The sequence below is a fragment of the Hyaena hyaena genome, unplaced genomic scaffold, assembly GCF_003009895.1.
Source record: "Hyaena hyaena isolate Hyena2069 unplaced genomic scaffold, ASM300989v1 scaffold_120, whole genome shotgun sequence".
Taxonomy (NCBI): Eukaryota; Metazoa; Chordata; class Mammalia; order Carnivora; family Hyaenidae; genus Hyaena; species Hyaena hyaena.
The window spans coordinates 667,016-686,294 of record NW_024080752.1 but is presented as its reverse complement, the minus strand read 5'-3'; the positions used below and the strand labels follow the sequence as shown (position 1 = coordinate 686,294).

General features: G+C 38.0%; 1 protein-coding gene across 6 annotated transcripts in view; it reads right to left on the bottom strand.

Moving 5' to 3' along the window:
* The window catches only part of MYO5A (myosin VA), a 188,842-nt gene that overhangs the window by 38,938 nt on the left and 130,625 nt on the right, over positions 1-19,279 (bottom strand). For all 6 annotated transcript variants that reach the window (XM_039237099.1, XM_039237101.1, XM_039237102.1 and 3 more), the window contains exons 23-27: positions 17,319-17,412; positions 14,858-15,006; positions 10,004-10,117; positions 2,124-2,267; positions 1,814-1,867 (exon numbers count right to left, since the gene is read on the bottom strand). In XM_039237099.1, the coding sequence (XP_039093030.1) occupies positions 1,814-1,867; positions 2,124-2,267; positions 10,004-10,117; positions 14,858-15,006; positions 17,319-17,412 (555 nt within the window). The remainder of the gene's footprint in view (positions 1-1,813; positions 1,868-2,123; positions 2,268-10,003; positions 10,118-14,857; positions 15,007-17,318; positions 17,413-19,279) is intronic.

The following is a 19,279-nucleotide window of genomic DNA, read 5'->3' as shown; positions in this document are numbered from 1 at the left end:
CTAACTGCCTTCAAGGGGAGGGTTGCTAAAGGAACTGTAGGCTGGGCAGGGATTCTCTACACCTAGATGTGCAGCCTCAAAAGGAAGCAGTAGCCAGCAGTTCTGGGCTGTGGGAAGTTGTAAATCCAGAGGACAGGTCCTACTCATGTAAATTATGGTCCACATCACAGTATTAGGAAATAATATATCAGGACCAGACTTGAAGTAATATTACTAAAAAAAAAAAAAAAAAAAAAAAAGATGTAAAAATCCTCATGACAGTTTAGGAAGACCTTAGGAATTCTCAAAATACACATAAAGTCTTTAAAATAATGTGTTTCCTTATGCTATTTTGTGGCTTTTCTAATGTTTAGCTTTGGTTATAATCAAACTTTGCTATAGTTTTCTAGCTATTCTAAAATAGAGTTCACAAAAGGAGAAAATAGTAAAAAATAAACATAGGCAGAAAATGTCTGAGAACAAAATTTAAGATTAATAGTCTGATTAATAACGTAGAAAATTTTTTAAGGTAGGGGTGTTTTGATAGCTGACAGTCTAACAGGCCAAACTTCACAGGGCTGACAAGTTTCTGATTCTGGAAAGCAAAGGAAGGAGCGGAGTAAAGCACAACCTATTCTCATTTTAATTTAATTTAACTAATTTTAATTAATTAAACTTTATGCCCACCATGGGGCTCGAACTTACAACCCTGAGATCAAGAGTCCCATGCTTTGCCGACTAAGCCAGCCAGGCTCTCCAAGTACAATCTCTCCTTTACGAAGGAATGGGCTCTTGTTTGTTTTAAATCTCAAGTCGGGTTACCCAAGATGCTGTGTATTTTAAGAACCCTGTTCCCTCTTAACCAGAGCCTTATCTTTGTGTTCAACTGCTCTGGGACACACAGTGCCTGAAAGGTAGACATTGCCTTTAATCATTAAGAAGACAATTCTTTATCTTTATTTCCTCCTCCCAACAGTTTCTAAAAAATAAAAAAGAGTATGTTTCTACTTTAATACTTAACAAATTAATACCTAGCTATCTTTCTCTACAAATACATAGTTTCAACAGGGTTTGGTGGTTAGAGTACAGAATTTGGAACCAAAGATACCCATGTTCAAATCCTGTTCCCATTGGTTTCTAGTGGGGTGATCTTAGGGAAGTTATTTATATCTCTTAGCCTCAATTTCCTCATCTGTGAAATGGGAACTAAAATACTCACTTGCAGGATTATTGAGAATTAGAGTTAATATGTACTTCAATAGGTACATATTAGCTTTGCATATTAAAGTACATATTAGCTCTAAGATGATTTTAAGAATTGGAGCTAATATGTAAAGCAAAAGCATTTAAAAATGATGATGATAACGATAGCAATCAATATTTGCTGGGTACTTGCTATAAGCTGGGCACTATTCTAAGCCATTTACATGGATTACTTCATATAATCTTCACAACAGTCTTATAAATACTGCCATTACCTCCATTTTATAGAGGAGAAAACTGAGGCACAGAAAAGATACATCACTTATACACAGCCATACAGTGGCAGATCTGGCATTTGAACCCAGGCAGTCTGACACTAGAATCATGCTGTTACTGCCTTCTATAGCCTCAAATGGTAGCTACTGCTCCTGTTCTGCTCAGACTCAACTCTAGCTTATGTGAAATAGAATCCACAAAAAGAAACAACACAAGGCTAGAAGTAATGTCTGAGTAAGGCTGAAGCTAGGACTTCTGGTGCCCTTAAGGACATTCTCTAAGAAAAACAGAAGCTCTGAGCAGATTACTTGCCAAAACAAGTTATTCAAAGCCTTGAGCAAAAACTTCTCTTTACCTTGAGTGATTCATATTCCAGTTCTGCGCCTCTAATTTGTGGTCTTTCTTCTTCCTAGGGAAAATGTAAAGTTAAAAACTTTATAAATAAGTAGTTATATTTTAATTGTCACATTTTTACCCAGACTATTTCCTTTCTCTGCAGAAAATAGTGAGGAGAGTTGAGCCCTCACTACATGAACCAACTTCTGCTTGGATAAAGTACTTCTGGGCTGAGTTTCCATTAAAGAAGAGATTGCAAAATTGCACATTAAGTCCCAGGCTCAGAGCTCAATTTGTCCTTAGCCCTGGGCTGGGGGAGCACGGCATACCTTTGCCTTGCTGCGGAGAACCTGCTCCTCCTTGCGGTCCAGCTCATCCTGCATCACCTGCTTCTCTTGCTCTAGCTCTGTGACCCGTTTCTGGAGCTTGAGGAACAATGACATGTCCAGAGGTACCTTCTTCTCGCTTGGTTCCTAAACCCCAGAAATCATAAGATGGTCAAGATGATCCAGACATACAAGCCAGTGAGAAAATAATGCCATTAAAACAATGGCAAACTTACAGAAGAAATATAGATGGCCAAAGAGTATACGAATAACCTGTCCAACCTAGCTAATGAATACAGAAATGCAAACTAAACAACGAGGCACTACTTTCTCTGGTCAGATGGGCAAAGACTAGAAAGATTGAGAATGCCGTGTGTTAGTAACAGGGTCTTATATAATACTGGTGGAAGTATAAGTAGGCCTTTTAAAAAGGCAAGGTAACTGCACTTATTAAAATTTAAATGTGTATACCCTTCAACTTAGCAATATATGTTTAAAAATTTATCCTATGGAGATGCTTACATGAGTGCACAAAAATATATGGAAAAAGATGTTCATTGCAACATTTTTTGTAATTGTAAAAAATGGAAAAAAAGACCCTGAATGTCAGTAGAAGAGTTGTTTAAATCACACTATAACTGAACTATACAATATTTTATAGTTGTTAAAAAAATGAAATAGATATACATAAGTAGATAAATATGTTCTAGATAAAAGTATTAAGTGAAATACCCAAGTCTCAGGGCAGAATTTATATTATGATCTTATTTTTGTTAAAAACAAACAAACAAATACATGTGACTTTTAAATATACCTAGCACATGGCATACAAAAATCTAAGGTCATCAATGGTTATCTTGGAGAATGGGAGGTACTATGGGAAAGTTTCATTTTCTACTTTACACATTTCTATACTGAAATTGTTTATAATGAGCATGGACTGCTTTTCTATTCAGGAAAAATAACTTTTGAAAAGATGAGTACAAGCATAAATATATTGAGATCAGACAGAGAAAAATGAAAAACTAAAACATATAAGTCCTTAATAAAGTGAAACATAACCTGGTAGCATTTGAAAAGTACATCAATTGGTTCTAAAACAGAATCACAGTGAAAACTATGTGTAAATAAAGATACACTAATTAAAGCTTAGCAAAGGGAAAGAGTTACCACCATTATGGAAGTTTTGATTGTGCCATAGGTATTTTTCCTTGTTTATTTCAGGTTTGAATTTTTAATAGGGTAAGAAGAGAAAGAATTGTGTCATTAGATTTAATGGAGAGGATGAAGAGTCTCTTTTTGTTAGAAAGACCAGTAACAATAACTTAATTAAATGATCAAAGTGTAATTCTTAACTAGTTAGTAAATCTTATATTTCAAATTGTCAATTAAAAATTTTTTTTCTGATGTAAAGGCAAAATAAGCTTATACAGAAAGCTTAGGAAATAAGTATAAAGAATAAAAATATCACATATCCAGAGAAAACCTACAATTTTTGTCCAGTCTTTTTTCTATAGATTTATATAATTGGAATATTTACACTCTAATTTTGTATTGTGTTTTAAATTTAGCATTGCATCACAAGTGGTTTTCAAATTTACAATGTGATCATTTTTAATAGCTATATTGACATGTACACTGTCATTTGCTTATCTCTTACCTTACTGATGGGCACTGAAATTGTTTCTAATTGTTTGCTACTGAAATATACTAAAATAAATATCCTAGTACATAAATATCCAAATATTAATGTTTTAAAGTCAGCTAACTTGGTTGGACCAGTTTACACTTCTATCAAGCAACTACCACCTTAAACAACAATGACTGTTAGGATTTAAAACCAAAAATATGTTCAATTGATAGACCAAAAGTGGTATTTAACTGTAGTTATAATTTACATTTCTTCATTTTTTGATGATGTTGAATAATTTTTATATTCATTAGCTATCTTTTTGGTCTTTTGTGAATTCTTAGTAGTGTCAAAATCAGTGTTATTCCAGTTGTAAATAAACATCTAAGAAGTATTCATTAAACTAAGAAGTGAGGCATTTATATGTAGGCTATCAAAGTCATTTACCCACAAACTAGTTAGACCTGTACTTTTGCGTACTGTCCCACTCTTACAATGTTAATGTTCAACAGTAAGAAAAAGTTTAGGTATATGGTAATCACCATTAAGTTTGTCCTAACTTAGCAGAACAGACATAACATCCTGCCTAAACATGAAATTACTATAGACTTTTGTATATAGTCTCATTCTATACATCCCATAAATACTTGTATTTTAGCTTATTTACAATGTAAACATTCATGTGTTTTTAATATTTGTTCATCTATTAATGACATATGTGTCCCTGAAAATTTTAGTTACTTAATCATTTTTTACACTATAATAGAAGACTTCACCTCACAATGAATTGAATATTTCATTTTACTTAAAATATCATCATTTGGGAATCATTCCTCTCAGCCTTGAATGGACATTTTTATTTAAAAGGAATCTTCTTGGGGCACCTGTGTGGCTCAGTTAGTTGGCCATCCAACTTCAGCTCAGGTCATGATCTCGCAGTTCGTGGGTTTAAGCTCCGTATTGGGTTCTGTGCTGACAACTCAGAGCCTGAAGCCTACTTGAGATTCTGTGTCTCATTCTCTCTCTCTGCCCCTCCCACCCACTCATGTGTGCTCTCTCTCTCTTTCTCTCTCTAAAAAAATATGCTAAGTGAAATAAGTCAGTCAGAAAAAGACAAATATCATATGACTTCACTCATATGAGGACTTTAAAATACAAAACAGATGAACATAAGGGAAGGGAAGCAAAAATAATATAAAAACAGAGAGGCAGACAAAACATGAGACTCTTAAATATAGAGGAAAAACAGAGGGTTGCTGGAGAGGCTGTGGGAGGGGGGATGGGTTAAATGGGTAAGGGACATTGAGGAATCTACTCCTGAAATCACTGTTGCACTACATGCTAACTTGGATGTAAATAAAAAAATAAAAATTAACAAATAAAATAAACAAAAAAACATTAAAAAAATAAGTAAAAGGAATCTTCTTATTAAAATGGGATGGGTTAGCTCTTTAGATATTACCAAATAATACATAAAGGATTAGTTGATTGCTAGATAAAAGCAAAATCCTATAGACAGGAAATTTAAAATAGGAAATGGAAGAACACAAAAATTAACATCTGACACTGCCAAACTGCTTGAGGCATAATAACTGGTAATTATTTAAGAGTGTCCACATGGTGTCCAATCTTATCCCTAATGACATATCTAGTTAAAGAGATACCATTTGTCTTCTCTACACATGAACAAGAAGATTGGGCCAACTGGCTCAGAGAAGTTTCTGGGGTTTTGCTTTGCTTTCCTTCCTCAGAAAGGACTTTGTCATCCAAGGCTTTTCTGAGAGAGTGAAGCTTTGAAAGTGACCTAAAAAATAACAGTCTCTCACCTGAGGAAAATCAGGAAGACAAGAGAATTTGCTCATAAAATTACCACTGTAGCTCTGTAGTCATTCTGGAATTATTGCTAACAGCTGAAAAAGTTATAGTGATCCTTCCCTGGGTTTGACATATGTGAGGAAGCTCGAGGGCAGAAGCAGAACTGGGATAATGAGTCAATGACTACTAAGAAAGGAGAAGCCAAGTTTCCAAGAGAATGCAACCCCTGACCATGAAGATGTGCGTGTGAGAAGGCTGCACAGAAGTGGAGCTGAGGTGGGCTTTCCAGAGGGAAACAACAGTGGAGGTAACAGCCTAACTCATGAACAACAAATCACAGGTTTGGCAAAGATAGAAAGACATTAATTCTTTTTCACATCAAATTAAAAAAAAAAATCAATTCATAAGCAAGAGTGGGCCCATTATTTTTCTGGCACCAGGTTGCAAAAGAGAATACTATACATGGTAAGTACTAAGCTCTCCTGGTCTTTGTTAGGGGCAATTTGTAAAACTAGCCATTACAGAGGTAGATGCAGGAAGAAACACAAACCTGGAAGTCAAAAGTAATCAGAAGGACAAATTTATAGCCATAGTCTTAGTCTGATACTTCCCTCCTCAATTTCCCTTGGTGATAATCAACCTCTCTTTTCTATTACCAGTTTTATAGATCTCTTATTTTTTTTTAAGTTTATTCATTTATTGTGAGAGAAGGAAAGATTGCACATAAGCAAGGGAGGAGTAGATAGAGAGGGAGAAAGAGAATCCTAAGCAGCCCATCTGTACTGACAGCATGGAGCCCAATGCAGGGCTCAAACCCACACACCATGTGTGGGATCATGACTTGAGCTGAAATTGAGTCAGACGCTCAATGAACTGAGCTACCTAGGCACCCCCAGATTTCAAGCCTTCGGATCTTGACCATACCTAATCGAAATTGTAGGATATTCACTGGAAGCCCGTTTATTAGAACAAAAACATGGATTTATCGAACACTTACTACGTATCAAACAATGATGCAAGTGCTTTCTAAGAATTATCTGAATCTTCAATTTACTATGAAGTAACATAATAATAACAGCATATCAATTCATAGATGAGGAAACTGAGGAACAGACAGACTTGTGGCTAAGGCTATAGACTCAGTTCCAGGGAGGAGAGTTACTGTAGTCTGTTCAACGGTCAAGATAGCCCTTCTAACCAGAGCCAGCTACATTTCAAATGCATGCACTTAGTCACAAGGAACAAGATGACTCGTTCAGTGAAAAGCCTTTCCTATTATTGAGAGAAGATTTCCAGATGCATGACCTACTGCTGATGGTCAGTGCATGTGAAAGACAATACATAATACTCCAGATCTGTCTGTGATTTCTGGAGCACAATTCATACTTTATTCAAAAGAGATGAGCAATGTACTAAATCCCACTCTAAAATCACTCTTCTTAAAATTTATTTTTACTTTTTGAGGGAGTGAGAGAGAGCAAGGATATGTACTCAAGTAAGGGAAGGGAAGGAGAGGGTGGGCTCTGCACTCAGCTCACCACCATGAGATCATGACCTGAGGAGTAATCAAGAGTCAGATGCTTAACCAACTTAGCCATCCAGGTGCCCCTAAAATAACTCTTATTTGAGTAAAGATTCAGGAGAATATAGGTGAGAATTATAAACAAAAAGGCTACCTCTCCCCTCAAATCTCTAAGAATTTGGACAGAACTTGAATAGAGTAGAGACTCTGACAAAAAGCATTACTAGTAAAACTTAGGTAAACCACAGAAGACTTCTTGAGTTTGAAAAGATAATGTCCTTGGGGCACCTGGGTGGCTTAGTCGGTCAAGTTTTGACTTAGGCTCAGGTCATATTCTCATAGCTCGTCAGTTCAAGCCCCTCGCCGGGCTCTGTGCTGACAGCTCAGAGCCTGGAGCCTGCTTTGGATTCTGTGTCTCCCTCTCTCTCTCTCCCTCTCTCCCATTCATGCTCTGTCTCTGTCTCAAAAATAAATAAACATTAAAAAAATTTTTTTAGGGGCGCCTGGGTGGCTCAGTTGGTTAGGCGTCTGACTTTGGCTCAGGACATGATCTCACAGTTTGTGGGTTCGAGCCCCGTGTCGGGCTCTGTGCTGACAACTAGCTCAGAGCCTGGAGACTGCTTTGGGTTCTCTGTCTCCCTCTCTTTCTGACCCTCCCCTGCTCACGCCGTCTCTGTCTCTCTCTCTCAAAAATAAATAAAACATTAAAAAGATTTTTTTTAATTAAAAAAATTTTTTTAAAAACCTAATGTCCTCAAGCAAAACTATCAACAAATGCCTGTTGGCCCTGAGTTTAATACAAAATAATGTGCAGTGAAAACAGCCTTTTTGTCGTGGCTTTCCCAATCCCTTGCGGGAGCTATTCAAGTGCTGTTATGCTGAAGCCAACAGTTTGTAAACGTACTTCCCTCAGATGCTGGAAATGAGTACTCCCATTAAGACCAACTGGATGCAGTCCTAAAACCTTCAAATCCACTAGAGGCAGAGAGGCTGTAATTTTGAAATCATCAAAATCTAACTTTGTGATTGTCTCCAAAGATAGCTACCAATGATTCCTCCCAACACAAATGTCTTTTTCTCTCTCAAGAGATGAAGTCTAGAGCATCTGGGTGGCTCAATTGGTTAAGCATCCAACTCTTGATTTTGGCTCAGGTCATGATCCCAGGGTCATGGGATCCACTCTAAACATGGAAGCTGCTTAAGATTCTCTCTCTCTCTCTCTCTGTCTTCCTGTGCCCCTGCCCCGTCAAGCTCCCTCTCTCTAAAATTTAATAAATAAATAAATAAAAAGTTTTAAAAAATTAAAAGAGATGAAGTTTATTCTCCTTCCCCTGAGTCTGAGCTGGTCTTGTAATTTGCTGCGACCATACAGTGTGGCAGAATTGACATTATGCTGGTTCTGGGCCTGGCCGTAAGAGCCCTGGCATCTTTTGCTCTTACATCCTTACAACCCATGTGCCATGCTGCTGAACAGAGAAACCACATGGAGATGCCCAAGGAAGAAAATCTAGGCATCCGAGCTGATGCAGGGAGGTGCTCTAACCAACATATGAGAAGCAGAAGAACCACCCAATCAGTATTCAAAGAGTTTTGGATAATAATAAATTGCTATTGTTTGAAACCACTGAAGCTTGGGACGGCTTGTTACACGGCAACAAATAACCGGAACCACCTCTATCCTGCTATACGGTGGCCAAACTGCTGTATCAAAGGTCCCTAGCCTAGGGTTAGCTACAGAGAAATGGCACTAGGGACTGCAATGTAAACTCTCCGGATGGAAGGAAGTAAGAATGGAGCTCCTAACAGACCAGCCTCAGTTTGAATGTTGGCTTTGCCACTTACAAGTTGTGACCTTGGATCAGTTAACTTAGGCTTCTTGTATGTATGGTTCCAACCATATAACATTTTTCCTTAAAATGAACAGAATTAAATGGCAGAAACTATTCATCCTGAGTAAAACTAAGACAAAAAAGGAAAGAATCATTCAATTTTCTTTGGCTGTTCTGCCAGAAGCAGACTATTTCTGACTTGGCCATTTTCTCAGAATATGATATAAAAATAGAAGAGTTGTGCCTGAATTACACACTAGTGAAACTAATATGATATGTGAAAAAAAGATCTGAGAATTCGTTTGGGAAAAATCTAACTTAAAGTTACTGGACTCTTGGAGTTACAGTAATGTGCCATTTTGGTTTCGTATCCCATAACACAAAACACTAAGGCAGATTTATAAGCTATTTTTCTTGCATTTTTGTGGATCAAAATTATATTGGTAAAAATGGTCATCAGGGGTGCCTGGGTGGCTCAGTCGGTTAAGCATCCGACTTCAGCTCAGGTCATGATCTCACGGTTCGTGGGTTCAAGCCCCGTGTTGGGCTCTGTGGTGACAGCTAGCTCAGAGCCTGGAGCCTGTTTCAGATTCTGTCTCCCTCTCTCTTTCTGACCCTCCCCTGCTTGTGCTACTTATTTCTCTCAGAAATAAATAAAAAATTAAAAAAAGTTTTAAAAACCCGTCATCAAACGGAGGCGGCAGTTTTGCTAAACTCTTAGACATTGGTTATTTATAATATTAAATGACAAAACAATTTACCCGAGTCTGAAATAAATTCATGACAGGCTATGTTTTTTTGTAATAGGGTATGTTAAGATGTAAAAGAGAATTGTAAAAGAAAAAATCTGGTCATCAAAATTACATTAAAAATTAACACGTCTATTGATAAAAAATATATGTAAGTACACAAGTACATATAAGAGAATACATGAAATAATTAATAAGCTAATTAACACCCATTAGTCACTTATGAAGTATAAAGAGTTTGAAACAACTGTTACACTTATGGGTAAATGGAGTCTGCTCCACAATGGAAATGTTCCCTGTTAATAATATCATGTCACATCTGGGTATCAAAAATGTACCTCTGTCCTCAATGGCATATCTTCAGTTTCTGCAATTTCAGAACTAAAAGTGTATTCAGACTCATTGCTGCTGTGGGTGGAGTCTGTTCTCTTGTGTCCAGGCTTAGGCACATTCTGCAAGGCAAATAAACCAAGAATAATTAATACAACATAAGCAAACCAGTCATAGTTAAGACGGCATCCCCACTTACTGACTTACTATTCTCACGCCCAAATAATCTGTTCCATGTTGTCCTTAACAAACCCTTACAAAAGGGTCATTTTCTGGACTCTTCAAAGAAAGAGAAAGATGCACCAGCAAGGCATGACAAGAACACAAAACCAAATGATCAAATGAAAATCATCTGCAATTATTAGCAGAATCCCCTTTGGGTTTTTAAAGTTGTGAGTGGCCAGTCACACTAGGTAAAGTATAGGTATAATTCCTCAGCAACCAAACACAGACTTCAGTGTTGAAATTACACAAAACTCAGTAAAAAGTTCATGAAATATGTTTAATGAAAGCATAATCATTTTACTGCACTGTATTTGAGTCTAAGTAGAAAAAAAGAGAGGGGTTCTATATAGGTGACTCTAACTTCCGTCACTTTAGTGCATGAAGTTGAATTTCTGGAGTCAGCGTTGGGGAGATTGAGCAGTGCAGGAAAGGTAAGAAAGCTGCTCCAGTCTCTTTTCTCTCTGTCCCCTCCCCACTCGCTCTCTCTGTCTCTGAAAATAAAATAAAGACATAAAAAAATAAAATAAAATAAAAAGAAAGCTGCTCCAAGAATTCTCTGAAGTCCTGAGGTTCAGGGAGTCCAGGTGACGTTTCAATGACATGTGGTACCTATGAAGTTAGCATTCAGAAAGCTTATGGAAAACAGAAAAGTTAAGCAATTGCAGTCTGTTCCTTCCTGTAGAAGAAAGGGTAAGAGAATGACCTGGAGAAAGAAGGAATAAAAAGGCTGGGTTTTGAACCCCTCTCTCCTGGGGTGGGAAGTGCCCTCCCACCCCCTGCCGACAGAAGAGGTGGAAATGTCCAGAAAAACCTCTGGAAGCTTTTCATCTGTCCAATTTCCTTTACTCCTTCCCCTAGCTGTAGAAAGAGCCAGAAGCCAGAAAGAGCTCCTTTGCCTCTCTCTCTCTCTCCCATATCCAGGCTTACATAGAACGGACCTGTGTGACTAAAGGAAAGCCAGTACCCAGGAGCAATTGAAAGTCTCCCAGGCCATCCCAACCTGTACTCCAGTGGATAAGGAAGACCCAAGAACACCAAAACCTCTGAAACTATCTAGCAGCTAGAGTGCACACCGAAGGGGAGAACCACTCCACATAAAGTCAAAGGCACTCAGATCTTCTATTTTTTTTTTTTAAATGTTTTATTTATTTTTAGGAGAGAGAGAGACAGCGTGAGCAGGGGAGGGTCAGAGAGAGAGGGAGTCACAGACTGAAGGGCTCCAGGCTCTGAGCTGGCAGTCAGCACAGAGCCCGACGCGGGGCTCGAACCCACGAACCGCGAGATCATGACCCAAGCGAAAGTCGGACGCTTAACCGACTAAGCCACCCAGGCGCCCCAGATCTTCTCTCTATTTACATACACAGGCAACCTTAAAGTTCCTAGCCCCAGGCAGCTGTTGTATGGGATTTTGTTTATTAATTAATTGGTTGTGTTATTAAGAAAAACAGGTAGATCCATATAAATGCTTAGACAAAGATTTTTAATAAGTTTATTTAAAGATGAGTTAGGCCTCTATTTTCCCTCATGTATGTGTTACCAAACAACAAATACCTTAAGGTATGAATAGAAGCAACGCTGTATCTGCTATTTAATGTAACTTCGGATAGAGGACAGTGGTTAAATGCTCTGGGTCTACAGGAGAGAGCTGGGTAGGAATTCCAGGTCTGCCATTTTCTTGTTCTTTACCCCAACTTCTCCAGGCCTCATTTTCATTATTAGGAAAAAGTAAATAATTATTATAATAACATAATGATGTTATATATTAATATAATAATATTATCTACCTAAGAGGGTTTATATGAGGATTAAATAAGAAAGTGAAAGTAAAGGGCATAGTGTTTGGCATGTAACAAGGATTTAATTAATGTTAACTGATGTTGCCATAATTGTTAGGACTCCGCAGTAATGGCAATAACTCCCTCATGCATGTCCTTTCGTTTCCCAAGTTTTCGGTCCATATGCTATTCAGTTATAAGGACAAACACACTACTTGATCATCAAGTGCTCCTTCAAGATCTGCATCTTATACCTCCTCTTCTTATCTGTCATTTCTCCAATAATTCCTTCTTTTCCTGAACCTGTCTTACTCCCATTGTCAAGATTAATGACCCCATTGTTGACATGCAGTACTCCCTCCTGACTTGGAATGAATTCAGTTTCAAACACTTCACAAGCCTGTACTCCACCGCTTTATTATCTTTTCACTGTCTGCTTGAATTTCCTTGGCCCTGGATTTAGTGTTTTCTTCCTTCTGCTCCACAATGGAGCAGAATGTTCCTGGAGAAAAATCCTACAACACTTCTTGGTACCAGGGCCAAGAAATCTAGTAATCACTGGTAATCAGTGCCATTAACTATGGCCCATGTATCACATAGATTCCCTGAAGCACTGAAGCAATCTATCAATTCCTCCTCCCTAAAGCTTCCTGCCATCCATTTGAGGAGTCTATTTACCACAAATGCTTCCTAAGCATTGTGGTCGTGAGAGCTGCATCTGCAGAACAGTGTCAATGATATATTAGCCAAGCACCAACTGTTAGTTGCCAGCTCCTACCTAAACATTAAAATAAGATATTGCTATTATTTATTTATTCCTAAATTGTAAAGTCCATTATTTTATTCTCTGCAATTCTTGGCAAATACTTTATACCACAACTGTGGTCTTCACTATGCCTAGAGCTAGGAAAGGGGATCTGATGAAGAGCTGAGTAGGAAGAAAGTAGACTCTTATCTTCCTTCCTCTACTTTTTTCCTTTTCCCTCCTTCTGACCATTTTGTTACCCAAAAAGAAGGACAGTGAGTCATCAGTGTACAACAAAGAGGGTTATAAGCTGAGAAATCAGAAATCATGCAGCTAAACTGCCCCTGGAGCTTGATTACGTCTTTCTTTTTCCACAGCACTTCTGGAAACAGAATGGCTAGCAGGCGGAGACTTGCTCAGCAGGAAGGTAAAGCCCTGCTAAGTTGCTGGAGGATGGCCATTACTAGAGGGTCTTTTTTTTAGACATTTCTGGGAATGTGCTCAGAAAGTGATGTATACATGGCATATACTTGTCTCATTTTATTTTCTGAGGTTCACAAGGCATGCAGTATTAAAGAATTCCAGAAATGCTGAGGGAGAAAAAAAATTGTTTATCTCTCCTTCAACAGAGATAAACGTAGTTCTCAAATTTATCTGACTTCAATCATTTCTTTTCCCAGTGCCATTTCTTAACATCCTGTCACTCGTGGCTTCAGGAACACCTCATGGGACACAAAACTTAGTGCCAGCCATAACCAAAGCACAAATTAACCATAAATGTTGGCACGGTGATCTAGAAAATAGGATAAAAAAAAACCCAAGAATGGAACTCTGGGGAATATGATATTCTAAGAGGAAAAGAATTCTAGGGAAAGCTAAGGATAGAAGAATGTGAAGGAGGAGTGATTGCAGTAGGGAGATGGAGGAAGACAAGATTTAATGAGGCTCCTTCTGATTTGTCAGTGATAAGGATAATGGTGACCTACTCCTATTTGTAATTTCTCTTTGTCATGTTCAAATCAGGATAGAGTAGCAAGGTTTGAAATAACAGTCCAACTGGCATTTTTTAGGTTTTTAACCTCTTGGAGACTAGATTTTCTCATCTTCAAGGTGATACATTTATTTCAGTTTTTGTGTGTGTTACATAATCTCCTTTATTTTGCTTTTTAAATGTTAACGTTTAAAAAACATTGTCAAAGGATCCAGAGAGAGGCAAAATTTGAAGCAAACATTCTCTGACATAGATATCGAATTACATTGTTTTTTTATGAGAGATTTCAGAGCATTTCTAGCCATTTGTACCATGAGGTTACCTTCAAGGCGGGCACCTACAGGGAACAAAAGAGCTAGGGAACTCTTTGTTTCCTGACAGCAAGGTGAGTAGAACAGAGAGGCTGTGTGGAACTATTAAAAGTATAAAAGATACATTGGTAGATGCAGAAGAGTTCTTGAAATAGATAAAATAATTTTTTACAAATAGAGGCTGAACTTTCCTTTTGTGGGAATATATCTTTGAAATTGTAACAAAAACCAGTAGAGGAAATACTCAATTATATAAATATTTGATTTATAAGCAAATTTAACATTAAGTCATCCAATACATAAAATAAAGTCCAGCTATATATGACTTCATACTAACCTATAGGCCAGTCTTTAAAGTGTTTGACTTTAGAAAGTATTTATGAATAAAGTTATAGGATTTGTGGGATCTGCTCTACAACAACTCAATCCACTGGATGGGACAGGATAGAGCAGGGGTAGAAGTGTGTTGGCCATTTTGGAACTGGGTAATGAGTACATGAAGTACATGGGGCTTCATTACACTATGCTAGGTGCTTAAGTTTTTCATTAAAAAAAAAAATATCAGGGGGCGCCTGGGTGGCTTAGTCGGTTAAGCGTCCGACTTTCGCTTAGGTCATGATCTCGCGGTTCGTGGGTTCGAGCCCCGCGTCGGGCTCTGTGCTGACTGCCAGCTCAGAGCCTGGAGCCTGTTTCAGTCTGTGACTCCCTCTCTCTCTGACCCTCCCCTGCTCACGCTGTCTCTCTCTCTCTCCTAGAAATAAATAAAACATTAAAAAAAAAAATTAAAAAAAAAAAATATCAAGTGTTTGACTCACCACCATCAGAGTCATCTCTTCCTTGAGGTCATCATATCGTTCTTCTAAGCGACTGAACTCATTCAGAAGGTTCTGATATCTCAGCCTTTCATCATTAAGATCGAGTTCCAGTTGTTTTGTTTCTTCCACTAACTTCTTCTCCATAGTCTCTGAAAGAAAGAAGAAAGAAAAGTATAACAAAGGTGGCTCTACAAAACTCAAGAGTACAAACATTTACACGGAATCCCAGGTTCTCTGCAAAGAGTTTTTCTTTTACCACCATGATCTATGAAGAGTATCTTAGTGAATGTAGGGAAAGAGAAAATACCATGATAAAAAAATGAAATTGTTTGTTAATAACAACAATCATTTACTGAATTCTTCTATGTACTAGTTCATTCACTGGTGATAACACATCCTTGATAAACTTCTACTAGTCATTGTCTAGTAACTAAAGTACTGTATTTATTTTTTATTTTAATATTCTGTTTCAGGCTACCATAAAATTCTGTTGTCCAAATTAGTGTACTCTGTCAAAAAGTCAGAGATACTCCTCAAATCTCTGAGGGAATGGTGAACTCTAAAGGAACGCAGCTGTCCTATGCTACAGTCAACTCTCTGCTCACCTCAGTCCCCTACACTTTCTGCACAATGAACCCCCACTGTCCTATTACTCTCCCAATTCTAACCAGATAAGATCCCCATGTCTGGTCAGCTGTGTTGTTACTTCTCCTGTGTGCTGGGGTGGGGGAGGCATGCGCACCCTAACCTTTCCGATTACCACCCCTTTCTGGTCTCCCTGTTGCCAGCAGCTTGCATTTGCCTGGGATGTCATCTGGAGACTGGAGATGAGCCCCTGACTGAAGATAAAGCAAAGTAAAAAAGGCACACATCTCAGCTGTATGTTTTAACTCAATGAGCCAGCCAGTCACATTTATAAATATTAAGCTTTCTAATATTTATATGGCCCACTTTATCTTCATGTTTTGTGACTAGACCTTAATCCACCCTGCTTGCTTCAATGGCTTCACCATTTCTTTCCCCATGAGCTCCATCATAAGGGCAAGGGCTGCACGCACCTTGTTTCAACTGTTTCCTGGTGCCCACTACAGTGCTTCCCTAATGTAGGACTCTACTAATGTGTAAATGAATGAGTGAAAGAATCTCTTTTCCCTGTGACATTCTATGAATTGTCTTGCTCTCACCAGTTTGGAGAAGCTGCCTGAGGCTACCAAGAAAGTTTCCCTAGGCAAATCCAATGTTCTTTCTTTCTTCTTCCCATCCAATTTCAAATAACATTTTACAATTTCCCAGAAGTAGTCTCATCATTCTGGATCTTTCCATTACATTCTGCATCCTAGCAGCCTTCTTTCCATATCTTCAGTGACTGTTTCAATCTTCCCTGTCAATTTTCCTTTGTGGTTTCTTTTCTTCACCTTATTTTTTACCTGTGGACATCCTATAGGGCTTAATTCCAGACTTCTTCTCTTTCCTTTACTTTAGTAAAGCCCTACTAAGTCCCTTTAGTAGGGAGGAGGTGGTAGGGGAAAAAGCACAGAGGTCTCTCTTACCATCTTAGCTTTAATGGGTACCATAAGGCCTATTTCTTTCGGTCTCTAATCTTTGATCTCAGTTTGTTTTTAGGACATCTCTGTATAGAGGTCCTAGCTGATATCCAAAATTTAACATTCTAACAATTGATCTCATTAATTTTACTCATAAGCAGGTACTTTCCCCCCTCATTTTCCTCATTGGAAATAACACATCATTACTGGTATCATAGCTCATCTCAAAACTTTACAAAATTTTTCTTTTTTGAATATTACATCAAAAAGGATAACATTCTGGTGATTCTTTCATATACTGTATCCTTACTCCAATCCATTTCTTTCTCCGTGTCTCCACCACCAATTACTATAACTTAGATCTACATCTTCTTAACCCATGTTTATATACATGTGGACTCCGTGTAAATTATCATAATTCTTACCTATTTCACAAATGAGAAATGGAATAAATGTCCATATCTAGTTAATTTTCTAGTCAAAAAATTTATAAAGTTGCTTTTTTTTCCTTTTTGGTGGAAAAAAGGTAATTTATCTTGGGAGAATAATATCTATTGGTTTAGCAAAAAATAAATACACAGACACACATATGCATATTAGCTCACAATTCCTTCCTAATTCAACAGAATCCTATGAGTCATACTAACAGATCACAAAGGCAGAACAATTAATTTTTTTAGTTACAGATGATAGGGACTATACATGAATTCACATTTGTACATAGAAAGAACACATTTACAAGTTCACCAACTACATCAATCAAAATACTTACTGTGCTTGCCTCTTGGGACTTCCTGAATTGACTGATGACAATCTTGACTTTTTAAAACATTTAAGCTTTAAGCAAAGTTGTAATTCAGACAACTTTGGTCTGAGGCTGGCTGGAGTACTGTAGGTTACGGCCATGCAAGCCTTACCTGTCATCTCCTTAGCCTGCTCCACGATAAGATGATTGAGGGCCTCTTTCTCCTGCTTCAGCAAAGTATTTTCTTCCTTCAGATTTGATACCAGCTTTAAAATAAAACAATGAATTCAGATGGCTGCAGTAGACAGAGGACACCCAGTACTGAATATAAAGACCACACAGAGTCCCTCCTTACTTCCACATCTCTGTGTCCCATTTCTTTGCCTAGTTCCATCTAGTCATCTTGCAAACTTGGTTCAAGCATTACCCGTTCCCGAGAGCCTTCCTACAAACTCCATCCAAATAGGTGTCTCTCCTACAGGACCTGTATGTGCCTCATTACAGCCCTTATAAATGATTTACTTTTACTTCCTTAATAGACTAGAAATTCCTGGAGGATGGCAATAACTACTGTTATTTTACTTTGTACCTTGAGCATTTAGCAACTGCCTGGCACCTAGGAAGTATTTGCTCTTGAAAGAATGATAATGCCTTCTCATTTCAACAGCCTAACACAAAGCTTACGCGTACTCATGATTCAGGTATTAAGAGAGATTAAGGAGGTTCAGAAAGATATGAAGGGCATTTTGGTTCTTGAATTCACTGAATTCCTTCTGAAGCTCCCTGCTGTCTGTCTTGAGAAAGAGAATTTCCCTTTCATCTCCTTTTAAGAGTTTTACAAGGTTGCAAGCTGGTCCTTTTATTCCATGTTTAAGCATTGGCCTTACAACAGTGTGAAAGTACTTAATGCCACAAAACATTACACTTAAAAATGGTTAAAGGGGTGAATTTTATGTTATGTATATGTATATTTTGACACTCACACACATAAACAAAACACAATGACCTTTCACTTTCTAGTTCCCGGTTGGATAAGGATTCCCATGAAGCAAAAATCAAAACCAAAGGTTAACTTGGCAAAGTTTATAATTTACTCAGTTCATCTTTGAAATAAATGTGTTTGTGATGAGTGAAATTTGAATTCCTTTTTCTAAGCATAAATTTAAGGAACTCTTAAAGTGATAGCTTTTCATTCATTCATTCTTAAAGTAAGCTCTATGTTCAATGTGGGGCTCAAACTCATGATGCTGAGATCAAGAATCACATGTTAAATCAACAGCTTTAATAATAAAGAGGAAGCTATCAGGAGTTCAGAGACAAAGAGGGCTCTGTGATTAAGGAAGGATTCCTAAAGACCAGGGAGGTTAGAGAAGAACACTATGCCACAGCAGAAGTCAGTCCAGAAGGTATTCCCTCTGAGGGCTCGGTCTCTTCCCTCCAAACTGATACGGCCTTAACATCTGCTCTCAGTAGAAAGGCCAGAGTTCCTTTGTGAAAGAAGTTGCTCTATCAGGGGTGTGCAACCAGTAAACTATGCTGCTTCTTTGAAATATACGTGTCTAGCCCACACCTCTAGAGCATGGGCAGGTATCTTTCTAAAATCTCTCAAGTACACTCTGACACACAATCCTGGGTAAAAACCACAGGTATAATGTACCTTCTAGGCTCCTTGATCAGCCTGGCTGGGAATGTAGCTTTTCTAACCACAAAGCTGGCTGCCACAGTGAAATTTTTTCATTCTTCCCTATTGCTACACTCTACTCAAAAGAATTAATGACAGGGACTATTGGGGGGCCTGTCAGGTCATGATCTCACAGGACATGAGTTCAAGCCCCGCATCGGGCTCTATGCTGACAACTGAGGGCATGGAGCCTGCTTCAGATTCTGGGTGTGTATGTGTGTGTGTGAGTGTGTGTGTGTGTGTGTGTGTCTCTCTCTGCCCCTTCCCTGCTCATGTTCTGTCTCTCTCTCTCTCCCCCAAAAAATAAATAAATAAATAAATAAACAAACAAACAAACATTAAACAAATTTAAGAGTTAATGGTAGTGCATATAGGTATCTCTGGGAAAAGCAGGAGGTAATGAAATAAAAAGGAAGGAAAGATCTGAATCTGTCCATATGTGCTATTCTTTC